The following is a 21,279-nucleotide window of genomic DNA, read 5'->3' on the forward strand; positions in this document are numbered from 1 at the left end:
TTTATTTGAATGGGTGCATGGCTGAAGCCCAGTACTCCACAGGACCAGGATCAAACTCAGTACAAAAACAAATATGATAAAACCAGAGCTTCTTCTGCTCAAAATCTAAATCAGTGAAGTAACTCGATGAAACTGGAGTTCATCCAAAACCAACTTCAGACACAGTTTGATTAAAGGATCAAATTTTCCATCGACAACCTGATGTTTATTTTACTACACATTATCAGTGCTTTGGCTCGGCCCATGACGAACGAATGTGAGTACGTGACTCCTGCACGTGCAGGGAGGGTGGAGTTGTACAAATGCTATACGTAGCATCTTACATACTCCTGACTGCTGTCTGCGTGTATAAATGTGAGAGCAACACATTCACATCAGTGTCACAAGAAAGATTTTGTCAGTAGGTGGAGTAAAGGAGTCTCGCAGGCATGACTGATGTAACAACAACCACCATCTGTAAACAAGGAATACTCGAAACGTTTTATAGATGCACGTGTTCATCTGATCCTTCACAAAAAATAAAACCAGTACACCATTTTGAGGAATTTTTTTGAAACTGAAAATCTTTGCTAAATAACACATAATTTTGATTGGAAGAGAAGCCTGTAGCTTAATTCCAGTCTGATAGTGTATTTACCAAACGCAGCTTCAGTGGCGCTTTTTGTGTTGTAACTATGTGACATAACCTTGAAAATTTAGTGCTGATATGCTTTTAATGTTCATGCTTTCATGAAGGGAGAGGCCGATGGCTTTGAGCGGGAGGGAATGTGGTGCACCGTGGGCTTTAGTTGGGAGAACGCAGACAGCAGAAGTATAATTTAGGAACATTTTGTTGAAAACTGGTTATCAGTACTAGATTATCCAAATTACTTCTGTTAGCTCCAGGGAAAGAAGAGTCCTTTCCAGGATCTAGAGGGCTTGACTCCTAGGTGGGCACTGTGCTGGTGGCAGCATTTCCTCCGTCTCCCTTCCAGTCCAAGTAAGAGAAGTAAGCGCTGGCCGCGTATGCCACCGTCACTGCAGCGCCGAAGAACTAGACAGGAGGACAATCAGAGACGTTGACAGGAAATTACAGTGCATCGGGAAGCTGAATAAAGTTCATCATTAACAAATAACACACATTCACATCCATAAAGGCTTCAGGTCTGAGTGATTATAAAGCTTCAACAACGCACTAATGGGTCATTATCCTTGATAAATACCAGTGAACTTGTGTGCCCAGTAAAATATCACTGATAAGAGGACAGGGCCAGTTCTGTGTGTGTGTGTGTGTGTGTGTGTGTGTGTGTGTGTGTGTGTGTCTACACATGATGTGTGTGTGAAAACATGCCTCATTCTACTGCAAACCCAGATGGACTTCAGCCTTAAGTGGGGACAATAAGACTTTGCCCCACACATTTCTAGTGTGACATTCTCCTATTCATCTCTCTATTGAAACTCTTTGGTGTAATTGAACATTGGCCACCTTTAACATGAAACAGGAGGGAGGGAGTGTGTTACAAAGGTGGATGAAGCATGTGACTAGTACTCCAACGATGTGAGTCAGTACAGCCCTTCGTCCCTCTCTGTCTCTTCTCCTTATCTTTAAGGTGTGTGTACCTGACGCTACCTGCTAAATAAATGTGCTAGTCAGTGCACTGAGATAGACAGTTCTAGAGAAAAATAGAATCAACTGTGCTGAGAGCAGGAAGGGAACAGGGCTGGAGAGGATGGGCGGGTGCATGTACTGGTGGATGGAGGACTCTCCAGGCCTTCCTTGTTCCATTTGCGGTCACGTTTCGAACATGCCAACATGCATTATCAGTGCATGTCTTGCGTGTTCCCCAGCTTTCTGCATGATGGTGAGTGGTGTCAGGTGTGACAGTCTTACAGCAGCAGCTGCCATGTGTCCATAGAAGTAGCCATATTTGAAGGGATGTACGGATGCTGCATTGGCCAGGAATGCAGTCAGATAGAGGAGAGTAGCCATGCTATTGTACACCATCATCTAGAACAAGACAGGAGGCAGCAGAATTAGGATTTCTTCTACCCTCAATGTCGTCTCACACACAGGAAGCAAAGCCTGATGGCCGTATGTATCTTCACCCCTATTGTGTACCTCTTGTCACTGGCAAGTTCCCATAGATGTTAGGGGTGAGGGACAAGCACCAGGCTTAGCTTCTTGTCTGTAAGACTGAACTGACAGCTTAAAATAAGTGAATTTGTGTGCAAGCCCAATGCATGAATGAGGCCCATTGTATTTACATACACTGAGGCTTGCTGAGTCTGAACAGAGGGAGGGGCTCTATTTTAAGGCCCTGAAATACTGTATCTTTCTAAATCAGTTTTCTTCATACAGGGAAGAGTTTCTCCTCCTAAATTTCATTTGGTTATTTCAAAAGAGAGTCTGTGTGTACTCTCTGTGGTTTGAGTGTATATTTTGCTGGACTTGTAGTTTTTTCATTTACTCTTTATTGCACAGAAAACTGGACAGGACTTTTTTCTGGGGCTTTAAGCCAGAAGGGGCTTCAATTTCACAGTAGCATGCAAATAACAGTCAATGATTTATACTTTTTTAAATTCCAAACTCTGCCAGCTGTTTCATGAGGGGGCAAAACCTTCCCTCGTCTCCTGTCACTTCATACCGTCAGAGGCCAGGGAACAGCGGTGAGTTTTCGATGGGCACCAAACAGGATCATGAAGAAGAGGATGGTGGTGAGGATCCACAGAGTAATGGCCACAAACATAACCCAACCATATGCTGGAAGCACTGTGTAAGGGGCGCTAGCGATCAGAGCCCACTGGAGCAGCCCCAGAATCTAAAGACGTGAAGGGAAGGAAACAGCAATGTGAGAGGAGGAGAATTCAAGTGGTACAGTAATAACATATTTAAAGCCTTAACCAATGATCAAATGATGTTTGTCTGATGTTGACTGTAATTATCTTCTCCATACTAAGAGGCCTCCATCCGAGACCTCCCACCCTCCAGGGGCTTAGCTGGAGGTGCTGAGCAATGCTCCAGAGAAGCTGCTGAGGGATGGAGGCTTCTTGCAGCCTGTAGCGGCCAGCCTGTGGCGGCCAGCCTGTGGCGGCCAGCCAGGCGCGCCGGTCTGCACCAGGACGCAGTGGCGGCTGGATTTAAAACAGGAATTCTTTGCCAAAAAAGGATTTCTGTCTGCTTGAGTGTACACAGCCATAAAGATTACTGCCAAATCTCCAGCAGCTTAATATTCATGTGTATGTGTACTTTGTTAACGAGACTATAACTAAAATGATTTATGGTTTGTTTATATATTTTAAACACAGACATTATATTGATTTTCAATTGTGTCCATTGTCCTTATAACTAGTAATTGCCAATTACATTTGTGTGGTTACAGGCAATACTGTAGCATTCCTTTCCTGGGTTTATAGGATTATGTATGATATATGTTAGGTGTACCAAATCCTTATTCTAGGCCATATTTGGAAACTAGACTGAAATTAAATATTGGTTTTACACAGTTTTAACAGGCTGTGCTAAAGCAGAAGGGAATCACTTTTGGGCCAAACCTCATTTAACATCTATCACTTCCAACTAATTCCCGCCTCGCTGCCTACAGCAGACACCAGGCCTCTCCTCCTCACGCTGGAAACAACTCTGCTTTTCTGTTGTCACCACTGGCAACCCTAAAAGTCTCGAACGGCACCCACAAAAACAATATCCGACACTCTGATGCCACTTAAGAGCGAGAAAAATATGAATGAGCTCCTGTCTATTTCTATTTCTTTGCAGTCCTCCGTGGACAAAGGAGAAGACGCCACGGAGAGTGACCACAGCAGCATAGGGCTTTCTGCTTTTGGTGGTCATAAGGAATTTCATCTGGTGTCCTTTTTTTTTTTTTTTTTTTTTTTTTTTTAAACTTTCTTGGTCTTATCCTTGAAATTCGTCTGTAAGAATAAGAGCTGATCTGACCCCAGGGCCTTGACCTGAGGCTGGGAGTGAACCACAAGTTTTTTTATAATCACAAATTCATTGTTACAATACTTACTGATAGTAAAGCTGACGCCAGCGTTATCCAGATGTTTAGACTGCATGTAGGTCACATCGTGCTGGATGATCCAGCTCGTTGTTACTGGTAGTGTCCGACATCACTAGTATGACTGTATATGAGGGGTGGAACTCAGATGTTATGTGGGGGCTGCACAGCAGACCTCGTACGTCTGTACTGGATAGCCAGTAAAGTGTCCGATGTAAACCATCTCTGAGTCTCCAGCCTGTTTCTTGGGTCTGATGAATTCACAAAATTCCACAACAGGCGTCAACCCCATTACTGCCGACGTGAATGTGAATATCTCTGCCTCGTCATTATTCATCGTGTATTCAGTTACGTAAACAGGTTACACTGATGCTTTCTTAAGGTGTGCCATTTTTTTCAGCTGCAACAAAGGCAATGTCCAGTAGTCCCATATGTCATTCATATGCAAGTGAAGAAGAGTATAAAAATATAATTATCAATTCATAATAAAGCGTTTAACCTGGTGAAAATGACATCCAAATGAGCTTAAACTTCCACCTGTGAATCTTAATAAGTACAAGACTTTCGTAGTCAGCTGCTGCTATGAATCCAGGGAGCCTGGGGGGAACGGACTGGGGTCTTCCCGAAATGGTCACATGATATTCCACGAGAATTGATTGGTGTTTCATAAACTTTGTCTTGTGTCGATTTTCACCTGCTTTTGCCTCATGATACAGACCGCTTGAGGACGAATGAAGTTCATGAACTTTTCATTGTCAATTTATAAATCTTTTTATCAACAGTCTTAACCAAAACAACCTTTTTCCGTAAATGTGGCTTTCAGGATGTTTTTAACATTTGAATCTTTTCTAGGGTCAAAATTCCCTCTCCATGCTCTTATAAACATACGGCAACCAGACGGAAACAAAGGCTCCTCTCATTGCCTCCGTGTCGCTCTGCTGCTGTCCCATGAGAAAGGACATGGAAGGACAGGCTATTATGTATGCAGAGGTCACGTTTCACTTTTAACACATCTGATCCACACAAACAGTGGGCCCTCTGATGTTGACCTTAACATGTCCTCTTAAAGACCTCGGTTCTGAATTACAGCAGCGGCTTGTAAATTTTATCTCATAAAATTGTAAGAAATGACCCACAGTTTGAGTCAAGGATGTTTTAGTCAGACTGGGTTCAGACTATGCCAAGGTACCAACACTGCCATGGTGATGACAAGCGCACGCGGGAATGTGAATAAAACCCCAACCACTGGTATGTGTTAGGATAAAGAACCTGATGACAAATCAGAGTTCAAAACTGCAGATGCAGGATGCTGTACAAAGCATTTATTATCTTCATCAAGATGTGATGTCATGAGCTCTCACGTCAGATGTCTTTTATAATGCAGAATGCCAGGTGTGTATTATCTATTAATATTGCAGCAGGAGCTGAATGTTTGAAACAAGAGACCATCTGTTTTATGAAGTACACACTAGCATCAGAAGAATGACTCAGGTGAAGAGCCAAAAAAGATCTTCTTTGTTCAGAAAAAAAGAAGAAGTTTCAAATAACAATTCTGGTCCATGACAATGATGATACCATGAAAACTTCCGCTGGTTTCAGTTAAGATTCTCTGACTGGTCTGCCTCCCTGATGTGGAGCCAATGGACTGAGCGGTGGTCTCTATAGAGGTCAATCAGAAGAGCTTCGGGTATTCGCTCCACTGTTACCACATTCAGGTTGGATGCATTTAACTGGATCCTTTGTGATCATTTTAGCCCGGCCAAGGTCCTTTATGTCTTGTAATACCCCTTTGATACTCAGGTGGCAGCAGCAGCACCAGAGAGCTGCACCTGACTGGGTTATGGCAGCCAACAATTTCTCTCTAGAATGCCACTCCTTTCTTTGTGAGGGTGTGAAGTAAAGTGAGGTTCTCCCGTCTTCTCAGATAGTAGTGAAATGACATGACTGTCAGTTACACATTATCCTTTTTATTGGACATTTATTCAACACTATAAAGGCACTATAATAGCAACGCTTATAAAGGTGTCTAAATCTTGGTGTTACAGAAGATTTAAGACAGGGATTAAGTTTTTGCTCCTCAGACCACATGGATCATAGTCTGACTCAGGAGATCCTACATGTAGAACTGGGGAGCAATGGACCTGAAAACATAGGAACCTAGGACAGCAATATGTTATTTAATGGGGAACACAGAGGCCTTGGAAAAGCAGAACTTTGGTCATGGTTCCATGATGTGCCATATCAATCTCAGGAACACAAGACCTCAGCAACAAGGAACCTGAAAGGAACCTGAAAGGACCCTGCAGGAGCGCATGTGTCTAACTGAGGAACACAAGGTCCGAGGAAGACGGGGCTTAGGAACATAGTCTTTCATCGCATACACATACACACACACACACACACACACACACACACACACACACACACACACACACTAATTCATTGTTGAAACATGTTAAATAAAGTTTACCATAACTTCTTGGTGCGGGTGCTCAGTAGGTGAGCGCCCATCACACCTTATACACTCGAGCAGGGTTCATCATTCCAGAAACAGAAATAAAGCCGACTGCATCCAACCACCTGACTACTACAACTCCTCCACCAGGAGCTACTAATGACTGACTCCTGTAAACATGGACAGGCAAGAAGTGTTCAACAGTCAACCATGAACAGACTACACATTAACTTGTCACATGTTGAGTGTAGTAATTTGATGGTCTTAGGTGTTTGAACACGCTGCCTCTAGGGGACAAAGATCGTCCTCCAGCATGTCATGTGTCCTCTACACAGGCCTCCCAGCAGTCACAGGTCCTCCCTGCTTCCTCGTGCTGTAACCTCATTCGAGCATGAACCCCACAGACCTGCCCTGCTGCCTCTCACAAACAACTTTCTCCGTGCAAAGTGTTCAGGTGCAGGACCTTGTCAGTTTTATTTTTGGTCATCAAGTCAGCTCTAACTTGTTAAGTCACATGACTTTATGTACACGCACCTAACTGAAAAACAGTTTTAAGCAGTGTTTTTATTGGCATTTCTGCTGCACAAACACACACTGTTGACACACACTGAAATTCCTGCTCAGCAGGACTTATACAGAGCAGACACACTGACAAACTTTATCTAGAGTTTGTCACATCCTTTTGGTCATCTGCTTGAATAAAGCTGATGTGATGATTGAATATTTAGCAAACAGTTCCTCAGTTACACTCTAGCTTCACATCAGTCCTTGTAGAAAGGTGTGTTTTGTTTTGTTTTCATTACACGGGTTGCTGTTATCTACAAGTAAAAGTTGTTTTATAAAGAAGTTAAAACGATTACATTAATTTAAAAGTTAAGTTGAAAACAACAAATCTATCCATAAGACATCAGAACCAACATGGCAATTTTGAACCTTCATTGTTGGCCAAAATCAATGAACATGGCATGGGCGAGCCCACCAATGAGCTCTGCTGTTGCACATACACAACATGTTCCTTCATTTCCCTGTTTTCTGTCACTTGATCCTGTATCCACCATTCAACTGCCATGGATACCCTGGTTTACATGATGTGTATCAGTTCATGTGTGACATTGTAGATCTAAAGAAGAACCTACAGGTTTGGGAAAGTAATGGGAAACATACGATGGTATTGTTGTGTTGCCTGCTATAGAGTACCACTGGACAGGGAATGCACCATATGGTGCCAGTCAACATCCCAATAGAGCACTGGTTTAGCAATGTGAAAAAAGCTGGATAGTAGAGGAGTGTAGAGAGGGACTTCAACTCACTACTTCAGCTATCATGAGGACAGCAGGGACACTTTTGATGAAGGTCATGTCCATCATGGTAGTGACGTTGGCTGCCAGTCCTCGGAGGCTGTTGCCCCCCTGCTGAGAGCTCTGGGACTTGGGGGAGCTGGTCTCCGTAGCAACCTTTGATGGGAAGTCTGCCATGGTGACGTTGCTTATCTAAAGCTGAACCATCAACAAGTCCCTCAAGAATGAGCTGCAGTCTGAGAAGAAACGTCTGCGATGGAACGAGTCTTCCTCTGATACTTTTCTCTGCTCAGGTCGGATCTCTGTTAACACTGACGGAGGTGAAACCTTCAAATTAAAGTTCACTTGGTAAACATGTAAAATGACTTAATAGATTATGAAAACAGCCCAGAGAGAAAAAGAGGTGCCTCCAGAGAAGTCAGATATCCAACAGGTACTTCCCACCTGCGCTGACAGGTGTCTAATGGCAGCGCAGTGTCTCTCGCTGCTCTTGCTCTCTTTCCCTCTCTTACACACAAACGCACACACACAACAAACACACCCTGAGTGCTTTGCTATCATTGTTCGGTGTGGTTTGCTCCGTCTCCTCTGGTACCTCCCATATGGCCTCTCACTTGAGTAACTCATTGCTATATTTGCAAACTGGGAGGAGGAAGTAGGAGAAAAAAGTCAATAACACACTGACTCAGTGATGCTCTCTTTATATTCGTGTGGGTGTGTGTGTGTGTGTGTGTGCACGTGAGTGTGTGTGTGTGTGTGTGTGTGTGTGTGTGTTCTTTATCTTTTGGTTCATTTTAATTGTTTTTATTTTAGTCCTCATGAGCAGGAGGGGGCCTTCACAGTATTAGTCAGGAGCTCCCTCTCAGTGTGTCTATATGTCCCAGCCACCCCTGTCTTCTCCACAGTAGTGTTGTTTCCATGTCCATGCACCTCATTATTCTATTGTTTATTTTATATTATACCAGGGGTGGGCAATCATGTGCCATGGAGGGCCGTGTGTATGCAGGTTTTCCTTCCAACCAAACACTTTAACAGGTGATTCCACTGATTAACACTCTTCTGTGGCTGAAGGTGTGTTAATCAGTGGAATCACCTCCATGGCACATGATTGTTGTGGAATCACCTCCATGGCACGATTGCCCACCCCTGTATTATACCATCGTCTGGATGAATACTCAATTCTGATTGGCTGGCAGGTGTCTGTTAAAAGTGATATATGGACACCTAATTAAGAAGTTCCGAATTGCCGGATCATCTTTGATATCATTGCACTGGATCAACTGCCAGTTGGTAACCACGGCAACAGAGGCTCAGAGGAAGCTACCGCAGCAGAGACACAGACAGCAGAGCAGGAAACCAACATGAGTGATTTTATCACTTAACTTATTTGGTGAATTTAACAATCTTGATGACTGGGATGCAAAAGAGGAGAGAAAAGAAAGCCGAGAAACGGCACAAGGAGGTGACACCCAAACCCAAATTAGAGGAAGACAAGGACGAGCTAAACACGAAGAAACCCATTTGCTGTAGACTAGCTTAATAAAACGTTGATAGTTTGAATGTTGTTAATATTTCCTGTGGACAAGCCATCATCTCACTTTGTAGCCTGCTAGACTACAACGGCTGCAGATGAGAGATTAAATAGTTCGCTCAGCTGTGGCTTGTTATAAACTAATGATTTTGACTGTGAAACACATGAAAGCATGAATAACTGATTTAACATTTTTTTTAGTAAGTGACCATGGTATAAGCAGGATAATGCCCTTCGAGGTGTCCATTAACAGAAATATTTGGACGACGCAGGGGCGTGAACCGCGTCAGACAAGTCACGCCCCGCGTCGTCCAAATATTTCTGTTACTTATTTCTTACTTATTTTATATATAGGATTATTTGAAAAAGCAAGCAATGCCCATTACCCTGGAACCACAAAGGGCTGGTTTCTGAATTAACAAGAATAATTATCTTATTCAGAAAAATGGGGATTTGTTTTTTTCTCAGATGAATGCAACATACTTCTGTAGGTTTGAGTGGAAAAAATGCATTGAAAATAAAAGCACATTTAAAAACAAGAGGTTCTTGTGACTGTCAGGGAAACATACACTAAGAGTTGTGTAGTTTAGTTTAACCTGTTTGTCGTCCAGGATTTGTTCCATCGAGTGATTTTTTTAGGCCAGTGTCATTCGTTCAGGGTGCTGACTTTGTCCGAGAAGGAGGTGAACACAGAGAACATGACTTTTTCAAGAAGTTAGGATAGAAATGGCAGAGTTTGTGGTTGGCTTCCAGTTATAAGCTTCACATATTTTTCATGAGTTGTCATTTTTATGGGACATATTTCTGTAACTGTACAGCTTATAAACTGTTAACTAGTGTTTAAAGCTCTATTAACTTAGAGTTAACAGTTTACTGGTATGTCTAGCGATCGTTTACCGTTGGTGTTCATGTTAACTTTATGGGTGACAGCAAAGATGGATGGAAATGGGGGTTGGTTAGGGCAGTGAAGGTTCAGGTCAAGCGTTACTGGAGAGATCTTCCTCCAAAGGATCACAAAGAGTTTAAATGACTAATTTTGCTTCAGTAAAAACATTTTCTGCACTTTAATTCATGAAGTATTACTGTTTTTGATGCACTTCTATTGTAAAAGTTACCAACCACTTTTTGGGGGAATTGTAATCAGAACTATGAGACGAGAAAGACAACCCACATGCGCTCCGGATGGAGTTTAACCACTGATCAGTAGATGCAATATCTTCGGCTCCCATAGAGAATTAAATACTGTCTGACTGGCGCTGGAGTTTTATTTATTGGGGTACATTACATTTATATTACAGGTCCCACACATTTAGATATAAAAGCCAAGTAATGAGTCCCACTCGTAGAAGTACAGGGATCCAACTCAAAGTATACATGAAAACATTCCCTCTCAAGAGCCTGAGGAGTGTTGCAGTGTAGAGGAGCAGGGTGGCAGGGGGATCTGGCTTTTCTTCAATCATCCTGAGAGACAAACAAATTTGTGTTAATGGAACGTCCAGAGCATCAGCGGTTTTGTATACATGCTGAACAACAGTAACAGCCACCATATGCTATCCACTTCCCGTTGGGTCAAATCATTGTTCAAAGCTTGAAGTTTTACAGCTCACGCCACATCCATCGCTAAAGATGTGGGAGACACATGCAGTAAGATTACATAATATAACATATGAAGGAACTCTAAATATGTCTGATAATAATAATAATAATAATGATTGAAGACAAGTTTGTGTTTCATTTGGTTTGTACTAAAAAAAAAAAACAGCCTTAACTATTCAGAAGTCATCTCAGACACAATTTCAGAGAGAGGTTCAGTCTCCATTGACTTTGAAAAAAAGAACAAGAGCCTAAATACAACAAAAACACTGTAATCGTCCTCCATGCTGCTTTTACTTCAGCTGGCCAAAGATTGTATACAAGACAAAGATGTTACACTCTGGTGAGCTTCCTTTCTGCATTATTTGTACATCAAGCTGTTTAGTCGACTAACATTAACATAACTGAGAGACACAACTTTCTACTACTCAGTTTTGCCACCGGCATCAGAGATCTCTATCTATGTCCTGATTCATTATAGAGGTTCTAGGTTGAAGGGAGTCCAGCCATAGCTGCAGGGCTCAGCTCTTGAGCTGGTGAGATCAGGCTGACAGTGTGACAGTTTGATATTTACATCTACGAGGAAAATTTGTCTCACGAGTGCAAGAAATCATGCACTAGCTTGCAGTTGCAGTTGGCGCTGGAGGTTCCTCTTATCATCAAGTCTACTGTGCACCTAATGACAGACAAATTAGCTGCACCGTAACATCAGTGCCACTCTGCCATAATACTAATATGTCTTAAAATGACAAGAATGTAAAAAAGTCTAAAGAGTTTAATTCAAAGATGACAGAAGACATTAATCCACCTCTGAATGTGTAGCTTGTGGGCACCAACATATGGCACCTACCTACCCACTCCTGATGCACACAGGTCCCAATATGATTCTATTAATCATGGATAATGACCCTCTACTCAGTCTAAATCTCCTTATCCATGTCTTATATGACATTAAACTCATTTCATAAGTGTCCTAACTTTTATAATCATATCAATCCTTATACTTTATATTTCTGCTGATGAATATCCACATAATGATTTTATCAGCTGGTTGAGTTTTCAGGCTGTGGCGATCGTTATGTTTCAACTTGGTCCTACAAGTCATAAAGAGTATTTGTTCAAGCTCCTAACCTGAGTTAAATGTTCAGATCGATCTGTTTCTAATGTTTAACCAATCAGTACTTGGATCAAGATCTGCAAGAGTAGGGTTGGAACAAACACCTCCTACCTGGAGTAACTTACAGCTCTGGGTTTGGAGACTGGTCTAGAGGCTAATTCTTTCTCTCCCTCTTTCTCTGAACTCAGTCACATAAGCAAGTGTATGCAAGACTGGAAGAAACAATATGGTTCAAAACTCCATGTTGTATGTTTATTACAAATACTTTCCAATATAAATATAATATCCAATATGAACAAATATATTTGTGTGTGAGACAGAGAGAAATTTTCTTTACCCACTCATCCTCCTGTGCTCCCTCTCCTTCCCCTCCAGGCATCTGTGTGCTGCTTGCTTCTGCTTTGTTTGCCATAATCTTATCTGTCCATGAAGCTCCAGCCTTCTCCTCACCAGCAAAGTTACACTTGGTCACTGTGCCACCGTTCACTTTCGCTAGGGAGACTAGAAGCAACAAAGGAAAAAGAAAAAAACAATCAGGGAAAAAAATCACCCACAAAAAGAACATAGACAGGACACAATGAAGTGTTCACAGATCTGCCTTGCATGATCTGATCACAAGTTAACCTTAAGATCATGTTTTTCACACAATCAACACATCCTGGGATCTGATCACTTAAAATAAATTCAGATGGTGTCTGGGCCTTATGTGGTCATACTCTTTCAGGAGTGAGAAGGACTGCCTCATAAACTGATGTTCTTTATTGAAGTGGAAATACCAATGCTGAGCGCCCAAGGAGTGACGTATTATCACGCTGTCTGACTGTGTGAAAAGATCTTACAGAAATGGCTACCACAAACATATTCTGAAAGATGGATTGTTAGAAACAAGCATTGTTCTTATTTGGCCATTTCAGTTTTTCGTCTCAAATTATTACACCCGAGAACACTGGGTATGGCAGAGTGGGTCTTGGACAGGAGAGAGTTCCGTGTTCCATTGCGTGTGGGCTGCGGCATGGCTCAGGGGTAGAGGGGCCGTCTAGCAACCGAAGGGTCGCTGGTTCGATTCTCAACCCGGTAACCATGTCGAAGTGTCCTTGAGCAAGATACTGGACCCATAATTGCTCCTGATGGTTGGCAAGGTTGGTGCCTTGCATGGTAGCCTCCACCATCAGTGTGTGTGAATGGGTGAATGAGATGACACTGTAAAGTGCTTTGAGTGCTGCTAAGGTAGAAAAGCGCAATATAAAACTGAGTCCATTTATCATTTACCACACTAATGGATGAAGAGCAGATCTCTATCAGATTATCTCAGCGTCTGGGAGGGGATAGAGGAGGTCAGACAGGGACTGGGGGCAAGGAAATGAAGGGGTGAGGATGAGGGTTTTCAATTCAATAGAGATTCTAACCAGGGAGAGAATTTCTTTCACACTGCCATAGAGCTGGTAAGACCTTGAAAACTTCAGGGAACAAAAAAGTATTCTGTTATCAACTAAGACAAGCTGGTTTCTGCTTCTCTGAAGGAGAAAGATGGAACAGTTTTGTTAGTTAAGGCTCACAGATGAAAGGACTGTTTCCTCTGGTTTTCAGCCGCACATCCATTCCCATCTCAGGCTCTGTTTTTTCCATCTCTGACTCGGGGTACCAGAAGGCCCAGGTCCCACAGGGTTTGCACTTCTGAGTCATCTTCACCAGCTCGGCTTTATTCACGATTGCTGACAACTGATCCTCGGACAAAATATCTGATTCCCCTTTGGCTTCTACCTCTGAAGAAAAAGAAAACACACACATATATCATGACATTAGTGAAATTTTGGAAATGTCTCATGATGACACGTTCAAAGGTATTGAGGGGGTCCATGTCTTGATGGTTGAAAATTGTTTTGACAGAATCTGGGAGACCAACACATCATAAGGTAGGTGGCAGTTTCAACTGCACTTCTATGTCCCATCCAACAATTTTCTACCACTTATCCCATCAAGGGCTGGAGCCTATCCCAGCTGCCTTCAGGGGAGAAGCGAGGTCCACCCTGGACGGGTCACCAGTCCATCGCAGGACAGACAAGCATTTACGCTCACAGTCATACCTATGGTCAATTTTGAGTGTCCAATTAGCCCAGTCCCCTCTTGCATATATATACTGTATATATATATATATATATATACTGGACTGGAGATGTTTAATGTGGGTTTCGAATGTGGGGGATGAGTCCAGCCAGAGACCAAGGTATTTGTAACATGTCACAAAGTCTGGAGGACAGCCATCAGCACAGAAGATATTTGGGGGAGAGCGAGTGGTGGGATCGTGGTTCCGGTCAAAAATGATGCATTTGGTCTTTTTGGTGTTGAAGGAGAGATGAAGGCTATGAAAAAACTGTTCAATGGAGGTGAGGATGATCTGAAGTGATGCGGCTGCAAAGGGGAGAGTAGGGCCTACTGAATATAGAATGATGTTGTCAGCATTATGCAGGAATGCAGGTAACTCCTCTGCTCAAAAACACGGCTTTGGACTAACGAGGAGCCCTTCGTTACAGTAGTGATGTAAAAAGGTTGCACCGGGGTTGTTTTTAGCAGTATTTCACAATTAGCACAGCACTTTAATTAGTGGTTAGGACCGATTCTCTTCACTCTTTACATGCTCCCATTAGGTGACATAATCCGGAAGCACTCGATCAACTTCCACTGTTATGCAGATGACACACAACTTTACTTGTCGATGGAGCCAGACGACACAAGCCAGCTTACTCATCTGCAAGACTGCCTGAAAGACATTAAATCCTGGATGTCTTCTAACTTCTTAATGCTTAACTTCTTAATGCTCAATTCAGATAAAACTGAGGTAATCATTTTTGGACCTAAACACCACAGGGACACACTCTTGAATCGGATCTCTACTCTAGATGGCATCACCCTAACTTCGAGTACAACTGCAAGGAACCTTGGGGTCATTTTTGACCAGGACCTTTCCTTCAGCTCCCACATAAAGCATGTGACTAGGACCGCCTTCTTCCATCTGCGAAGTATCGCTAAGATTAGGAATATCCTTTCCCAGAGTGATGCTGAAAAACTGGTGCATGCATTTATCACTTCTCGGCTGGACTACTGCAACTCTCTCCTGTCAGGATGTCCTAAATACTCTCTAAAGAGTCTCCAGCTGGTCCAGAACGCTGCAGCGAGGGTTTTGACGGGAGTTAAGAAGAGAGAACACATCTCTCCCACTTTAGCTTCTCTCCACTGGCTTCCTGTAGGATCTAGAATCGACTTCAAAGTCCTTCTGCTAACTTATAAGGCTCTCAATGATAAAGCTCCATCCTATTTGAAAGAGCTCATTAGTCCCTACTGTCCGACCAGAGCACTCCGCTCCCAGAATGCAGGTCTTTTAGTGATTCCCAGTATCAATAAAAACAGACTGGGAGGTAGAGCCTTTAGTTACCGGGCTCCTTTACTGTGGAACCAGCTCTCTCCATGGGTCAGAGAGGCAGACACTTTAACTACGTTTAAGTCCAGGCTTAAGACCTTCCTCTATGACAGAGCCTTCAGTTAGGACTGGTTCAGGTAGCTCTGAACCATTGATAGCTATGCTGCTACAGGCTTAGACTGCTGGGGGACACATCAGGTTACATGGAGCCCTTCCCTCCTCTCCTCTCCTCTCCCCCTCTCTCCTCCTCTCCTCCCTGCACATTTTTGGAACTGTCATTACCATTACTTGTTGCACTTTGTAGTTTGGCCTTGGTGTGTCGCAGTCTCTCTGTGTTTCCACAGATCCACCAGAGCCCCAACCGCCGCCTGCATCGCCCCCCCCCCTCTTATTCCCTACTGTTACACCGGCCTGCGCTCCCCTTCCATGAACCAGTCTGCCATCCAGTCCCCCATCAAGCTGGCTTGCTCTCCCTGCCTCCCCTACCAGAAGCTTCCTTCTTCAGCTGTTATTAACATTTCCGTGTTTCCCACATTTTGTATTGTAAACTGTTTTCTTGTCTGTAACAACATCTACTGCACGTCTGTCCGTCCTGGGTGAGGGATCCCTCCTCTGTTGCTCACCCTGAGGTTTCTCAGATTTTTCCCTGTTAAAAGGGTTTTCTATGGAGTTTTTCCTCAGTCGATGTGAGGGTCTAAGGGCAGAGGATGTTGTTATGATGCCATGTGAAGCCCTTTGAGACAAACTGTTTGTGAAAACGGGCTATACAAATAAAATTGCCTTGCCTTTAATAATGGCACATGCACTTTCAGATCGGCACTTTATTGAAGTTTGCACAGTAAGTTACAGAGTGGATTTGCACACGGCTACCTATTCAACTTGATGCATCTTTATTTATTGATTATGCATATTTATTTAATTATTATTATCCTTAGGCGGATGCGGCTGCTCCAGCGTTGCTCCACCTATCTGGAGAGAGGGATGTGACGATGAGGATTGGAGACATCGAGCAGTAGAAGGAGGCTTCGTGGTGCCAAAGCTCCACGGGGGAGAGTGCAATCAGGTGCCAGTGTTTGATAGTGCCAATCCCCTTTCTGTTGTGGCCTCCAGGTGTCCGGGTCCAGAAGAATCCGGGAGAATACCGTCACCAGAGAAACGTTCCGGGAGAGACCACGGTCAGAATTGAGAGCGGGGTGTTGCCATAATGAACAATGCAAATTTATTACATTGGGTGTTTGGCCAATTTTTAATGAATGATAATAATAAATCATGGATGAAATTTAGAATGTTAATTTCTGGGGGTTGTTGATGCGGTGTCGCGAGCTAAGAGAGTTTTCTGTGGACAGAGGGAGATCCCTGCTCTTTGTTGGGGCTAGGGGGGAATACTATCAAGTGGGTATAGAAGGCACCAGTTTCCATCTGCCCATGTTGATGGTTGGATCCCTGTCAAGATCTTTTGTCATGTCTTGAATCTAATTGCCTACATAGAATAAAGAGTCTTCTTGGGAAGAATTGCTGGATTGGCCTCTTTCTGTTTTATTCCATGCCACCGCCTTCGCAAAGTGGCTCAACTGTTCACACTTGGTGTCAGACGTGCATGAGATCGAAATCTATGAGGCATTGAGGGAAAAGCTACAAGAGCCACGAAGGCACAAAAGTATCAGGAGCCTGATGAAGGGCGTAGCGAAGGGGCCAACCAGGCAGCTGGTGCAGCAAGTGGTTCAGAGAATGCGGCCATGTTGATGCTCCCAAAAAAATTTGGGGCTCAGAGCTCAGAACTGCCATATTGAAATAAATGCAGTGATTTCTATGAATTACATGTTGAAAAAGTCTGACATTATGAACTAATGCAGGTAACTCCTCTGCTCAAAAACACTGCGTTGGACCAGAAACATTTGTATCCCCATATGTGTTTGATTAGAATGTACGTTGGAAATTGTAAGAAGTGGGATTTCAACCCATTCCTCAGTCACGGGCTGTGACCTGTCCAAAGATGCGTACACAGCTTGTTGGTGCTGACAAAAACTCTAGTTCAAAATGGAGCTCAAGCCACTGAAAACGGCCATGTTGATGCTCCCAAAAAAACTTTTCAGCATTGTCCAACTGAAAGTATCTGTTGGTCAGACGATGAGGGAAATTCAGTGCTGACAGCTGCCATGCTGGAATAAAGCGCATATAAGTGGATAGTTTGAAATTTTCATTTGTCTGAGCATATCAGGCATTGGTGGTTCAGTGGTAGAATTCTCGCCTGCCACGCGGGAGGCCTGGGTCCGATTCCCGGCCAATGCAATGGATTATTTGATTTTAATGATCAAAAAGGCTGACATTTTGGATGAATGCAGGTAACTCCTCTGCTCAACAACACTGCGTTGGACCAGAAACATTTGTATCCCCATATGTGTTTGATTAGAATGTACGTTGGTAATAGTAAAAAGTGGGATTTCAACCCATTCCTCAATCAGGGGCTGTGACCTGACCAAAGACACGTAAAAAGGTCGTTGGTGCTGACACAAACTCTAGTTCAAAATGGAGCTCAAGCCACTGCAAACGGCCATGTCGATGCTCCCAAAAAAGCTTTTCAGCATTGTCCAACTGAAAGTATCTGTTGGTCAGATGATGAGGGAAATTCAGCGCTGACAGCTGCCATGCTGGAATAAAGCGCATATAAATGGTTAGTTTGAAATTTTCATGTGACTGAGCACATCAGGCATTGGTGGTTCAGTGGTAGAATTCTCGCCTGTCACGTGGGAAGCTCGGGTCCGATTCCCGGCCAATGCAGTTGTTTCTTTGAGTTCCATGTTGAAACAGTCTGAAATTCTGAACGAATGCAGGTAACTCCTCTGCTCAACAACACTGCGTTGGACCAGAAACATTTGTATCCCCATATGTGTTTGATTAGAATGTACGTTGGAAATTGTAAGAAGTGGGATTTCAACCCATTCCTCAGTCAGGGGCAGTGACCTGTCCAAAGATGCGTACACAGATCATTGTTGCTGAAAGAACTCTAGTTCAAAATGGAGCTCAAGCCACTGCAAACGGCCATGTCGATGCTCCCAAAAAAACTTTTCAGCATTGTCCAACTGAAAGTATCTGTTGGTCAGATGATGAGGGAAATTCAGCGCTGAGAGCTGCCATGCTGGAATTAAGCGCATATAAATGGATAGTCTGAAATTTTCATGTGACTGAGCACATCAGGCATTGGTGGTTCAGTGGTAGAATTCTCGCCTGCCACGCGGGAGGCCCGGGTCCGATTCCCGGCCAATGCATTGGATTATTTGATTTTAATGATCAATCAGTCTGACATTTTGGATGAATGCAGGTAACTCCTCTGCTCAAAAACACTGCGTTGGACCAGAAACATTTGTATACCCATATGTGTTTGATTAGAATGTATGTTGGTAATAGTAAAAAGTGGGATTTCAACCCATTCCTCAGTCAGGGGCTGTGACCTGACCAAAGATAGGTACACAGCTTATTGGTGCTGACACAAACTCTAGTTCAAAATGGAGCTCAAGCCACTGCAAACGGCCATGTCGATGCTCCCAAAAAAGCTTTTCAGCATTGTCCAACTGAAAGTATCTGTTGGTCAGATGATGAGGGAAATTCAGCGCTGACAGCTGCCATGCTGGAATAAAGCGCATATAAATGGATAGTTTGAAATTTTCATGTGACTGAGCACATCAGGCATTGGTGGTTCAGTGGTAGAATTCTCGCCTGTCACGTGGGAAGCTCGGGTCCGATTCCCGGCCAATGCAGTTGTTTCTTTGAGTTCCATGTTGAAACAGTCTGAAATTCTGAACGAATGCAGGTAACTCCTCTGCTCAACAACACTGCGTTGGACCAGAAACATTTGTATCCCCATATGTGTTTGATTAGAATGTACGTTGGAAATTGTAAGAAGTGGGATTTCAACACATTCCTCAGTCAGGGGCTGTGACCTGACCAAAGATGCGTAAAAAGCTCGTTGGTGCTGACACAAACTCTAATTCAAAATGGAGCTCAAGCCACTGCAAACGGCCATGTCGATGCTCCCAAAAAAACTTTTCAGCATTGTCCAACTGAAAGTATCTGTTGGTCAGATGATGAGGGAAATTCAGCGCTGACAGCTGCCATGCTGGAATAAAGCGCATATAAATGGATACTTTGAAATTTTCATTTATCTGAGCACATCAGGCATTGGTGGTTCAGTGGTAGAAATCTCGCCTGCCACGCGGGAGGCCTGGGTCCGATTCCCGGCCAATGCAATGGATTATTTGATTTTAATGATCAATCAGTCTGACATTTTGGATGAATGCAGGTAACTCCTCTGCTCAACAACACTGCGTTGGACCAGAAACATTTGTATCCCCATATGTGTTTGATTAGAATGTACGTTGGTAATAGTAAAAAGTGGGATTTCAACCCATTCCTCAGTCAGGGGCTGTGACCTGACCAAAGATGCGTACACAGCTTATTGGTGCTGACACAAACTCTAGTTCAAAATGGAGCTCAAGCCACTGCAAACGGCCATGTCGATGCTCCCAAAAAAACTTTTCAGCATTGTCCAACTGAAAGTATCTGTTGGTCAGATGATGAGGGAAATTCAGCGCTGACAGCAGCCATGCTGGAATAAAGCGCATATAAATGTATAGCTTGAAATTTTCATTTGTCTGAGCACATCAGGCATTGGTGGTTCAGTGGTAGAATTCTCGCCTGCCACGCGGGAGGCCCGGGTCCGATTCCCGGCCAATGCAGTTGTTTCTTTCAGGTACATGTTCAAACAGTCTGAAATTCTGAACGAATGCAGGTAACTCCTCTGCTCAACAACACTGCGTTGGTCCAGAAACATTTGTATCCCCATATGTGTTTGATTAGAATGTACGTTGGAAATTGTAAGAAGTGGGATTTCAACCCATTCCTCAGTCAGGGGCTGTGACCTGACCAAAGATGCGTACACAGCTTATTGGTGCTGACACAAACTCTAGTTCAAAATGGAGCTCAAGCCACTGCAAACGGCCATGTCGATGCTCCCAAAAAAGCTTTTCAGCATTGTCCAACTGAAAGTATCTGTTGGTCAGATGATGAGGGAAATTCAGCGCTGACAGCTGCCATGCTGGAATAAAGCGCATATAAATGGATAGTTTGAAATTTTCATGTGACTGAGCACATCAGGCATTGGTGGTTCAGTGGTAGAATTCTCGCCTGCCACGCGGGAGGCCCGGGTCCGATTCCCGGCCAATGCAATGGATTATTTGATTTTAATGATCAATCAGTCTGACATTTTGGATGAATGCAGGTAACTCCTCTGCTCAACAACACTGCGTTGGACCAGAAACATTTGTATCCCCATATGTGTTTGATTAGAATGTACGTTGGAAATTGTAAGAAGTGGGATTTCAACACATTCCTCAGTCAGGGGCTGTGACCTGACCAAAGATGCGTGAACAGCTCGTTGGTGCTGACACAAACTCTAGTTCAAAATGGAGCTCAAGCCACTGCAAACGGCCATGTCGATGCTCCCAAAAAAACTTTTCAGCATTGTCCAACTGAAAGTATCTGTTGGTCAGATGATGAGGGAAATTCAGCGCTGACAGCTGCCATGCTGGAATAAAGCGCATATAAATGGATACTTTGAAATTTTCATGTGACGGAGCACATCAGGCATTGGTGGTTCAGTGGTAGAATTCTCGCCTGCCACGCGGGAGGCCTGGGTTCGATTCCTGGCCATACAGTTGTTTCTTTGAGTTACATGTTGAAACAGTCTGAAATTCTGAACGGATGCAGGTATCTCCTCTGCTCAACAACACTGCGTTGGACCAGAAACATTTGTATCCCGATATGTGTTTTATTAGAATGTACGTTGGAAATTGTAAAAAGTGGGATTTCAACCCAT

At 43.5% G+C, this 21,279-nt stretch overlaps 2 protein-coding genes and 7 non-coding genes across 11 annotated transcripts in view; 7 read left to right on the plus strand and 2 right to left on the minus strand.

The window, feature by feature from the left end:
- Window positions 1-4: 4 nt before the first annotated feature.
- pllp (plasmolipin) lies at window positions 5-8,725 on the minus strand. Its single transcript, XM_086208236.1, has 4 exons — window positions 7,764-8,725; window positions 2,625-2,798; window positions 1,871-1,987; window positions 5-1,033 (listed from the first exon to the last, which is right to left on the minus strand). The coding sequence occupies exons 1-4, from the start codon at window positions 7,926-7,928 to the stop codon at window positions 926-928; spliced, it is 564 nt and encodes a 187-aa protein (XP_086064362.1). The 5' UTR covers window positions 7,929-8,725; the 3' UTR covers window positions 5-925.
- Window positions 8,726-10,499: 1,774 nt separating this feature from the next.
- Window positions 10,500-21,279, minus strand: part of arpin (actin related protein 2/3 complex inhibitor) — a 66,177-nt gene continuing 55,397 nt past the window's right edge. The window contains exons 4-7 of one of the 3 annotated variants that reach the window (XR_015116744.1): window positions 13,549-13,755; window positions 12,330-12,493; window positions 12,104-12,204; window positions 10,500-10,743 (exon numbers count right to left, since the gene is read on the minus strand). Coding sequence is in view for 1 of the 3 variants with exons in the window: in XM_086207670.1 (XP_086063796.1) it covers window positions 10,735-10,743; window positions 12,330-12,493; window positions 13,549-13,755 (380 nt within the window). In the remaining 2 variants the exon portion in view is untranslated. The remainder of the gene's footprint in view (window positions 10,744-12,103; window positions 12,205-12,329; window positions 12,494-13,548; window positions 13,756-21,279) is intronic. The other 2 variants (XR_015116743.1, XM_086207670.1) reach the window with 2 other exon arrangements.
- On the plus strand, window positions 17,626-17,696 carry trnag-gcc (transfer RNA glycine (anticodon GCC)). The gene has a single exon. It is a non-coding gene; the product is annotated as a tRNA-Gly (tRNA).
- On the plus strand, window positions 18,115-18,185 carry trnad-guc (transfer RNA aspartic acid (anticodon GUC)). Its single transcript has one exon. It is a non-coding gene; the product is annotated as a tRNA-Asp (tRNA).
- trnag-gcc (transfer RNA glycine (anticodon GCC)) lies at window positions 18,603-18,673 on the plus strand. The gene has a single exon. It is a non-coding gene; the product is annotated as a tRNA-Gly (tRNA).
- On the plus strand, window positions 19,092-19,162 carry trnad-guc (transfer RNA aspartic acid (anticodon GUC)). The gene has a single exon. It is a non-coding gene; the product is annotated as a tRNA-Asp (tRNA).
- trnag-gcc (transfer RNA glycine (anticodon GCC)) lies at window positions 19,581-19,651 on the plus strand. Its single transcript has one exon. It is a non-coding gene; the product is annotated as a tRNA-Gly (tRNA).
- Window positions 20,070-20,140, plus strand: trnag-gcc (transfer RNA glycine (anticodon GCC)). Its single transcript has one exon. It is a non-coding gene; the product is annotated as a tRNA-Gly (tRNA).
- On the plus strand, window positions 20,559-20,629 carry trnag-gcc (transfer RNA glycine (anticodon GCC)). The gene has a single exon. It is a non-coding gene; the product is annotated as a tRNA-Gly (tRNA).

This window comes from Aulostomus chinensis, chromosome 7, assembly GCF_037954235.1.
Source record: "Aulostomus chinensis isolate RoL2024-O1b breed Wild chromosome 7, RoL_Achi_v1.0, whole genome shotgun sequence".
NCBI classification, from domain to species: domain Eukaryota; kingdom Metazoa; phylum Chordata; class Actinopteri; order Syngnathiformes; family Aulostomidae; genus Aulostomus; species Aulostomus chinensis.

Excerpts from the sequence above, each read along its gene's own strand:
- pllp (XM_086208236.1), bottom strand. The coding sequence starts at position 7,928 with ATGGCAGACTTCCCATCAAAGGTTGCTACGGAGACCAGCTCCCCCAAG. Across the intron at positions 2,799-7,763 it reads TCCTCATGATAGCTGAAGTA|ATTCTGGGGCTGCTCCAGTG; the intron begins GTGAGTTGAAGT and ends TCACGTCTTTAG. Across the intron at positions 1,988-2,624 it reads CTGTTCCCTGGCCTCTGACG|ATGATGGTGTACAATAGCAT; the intron begins GTATGAAGTGAC and ends GTCTTGTTCTAG.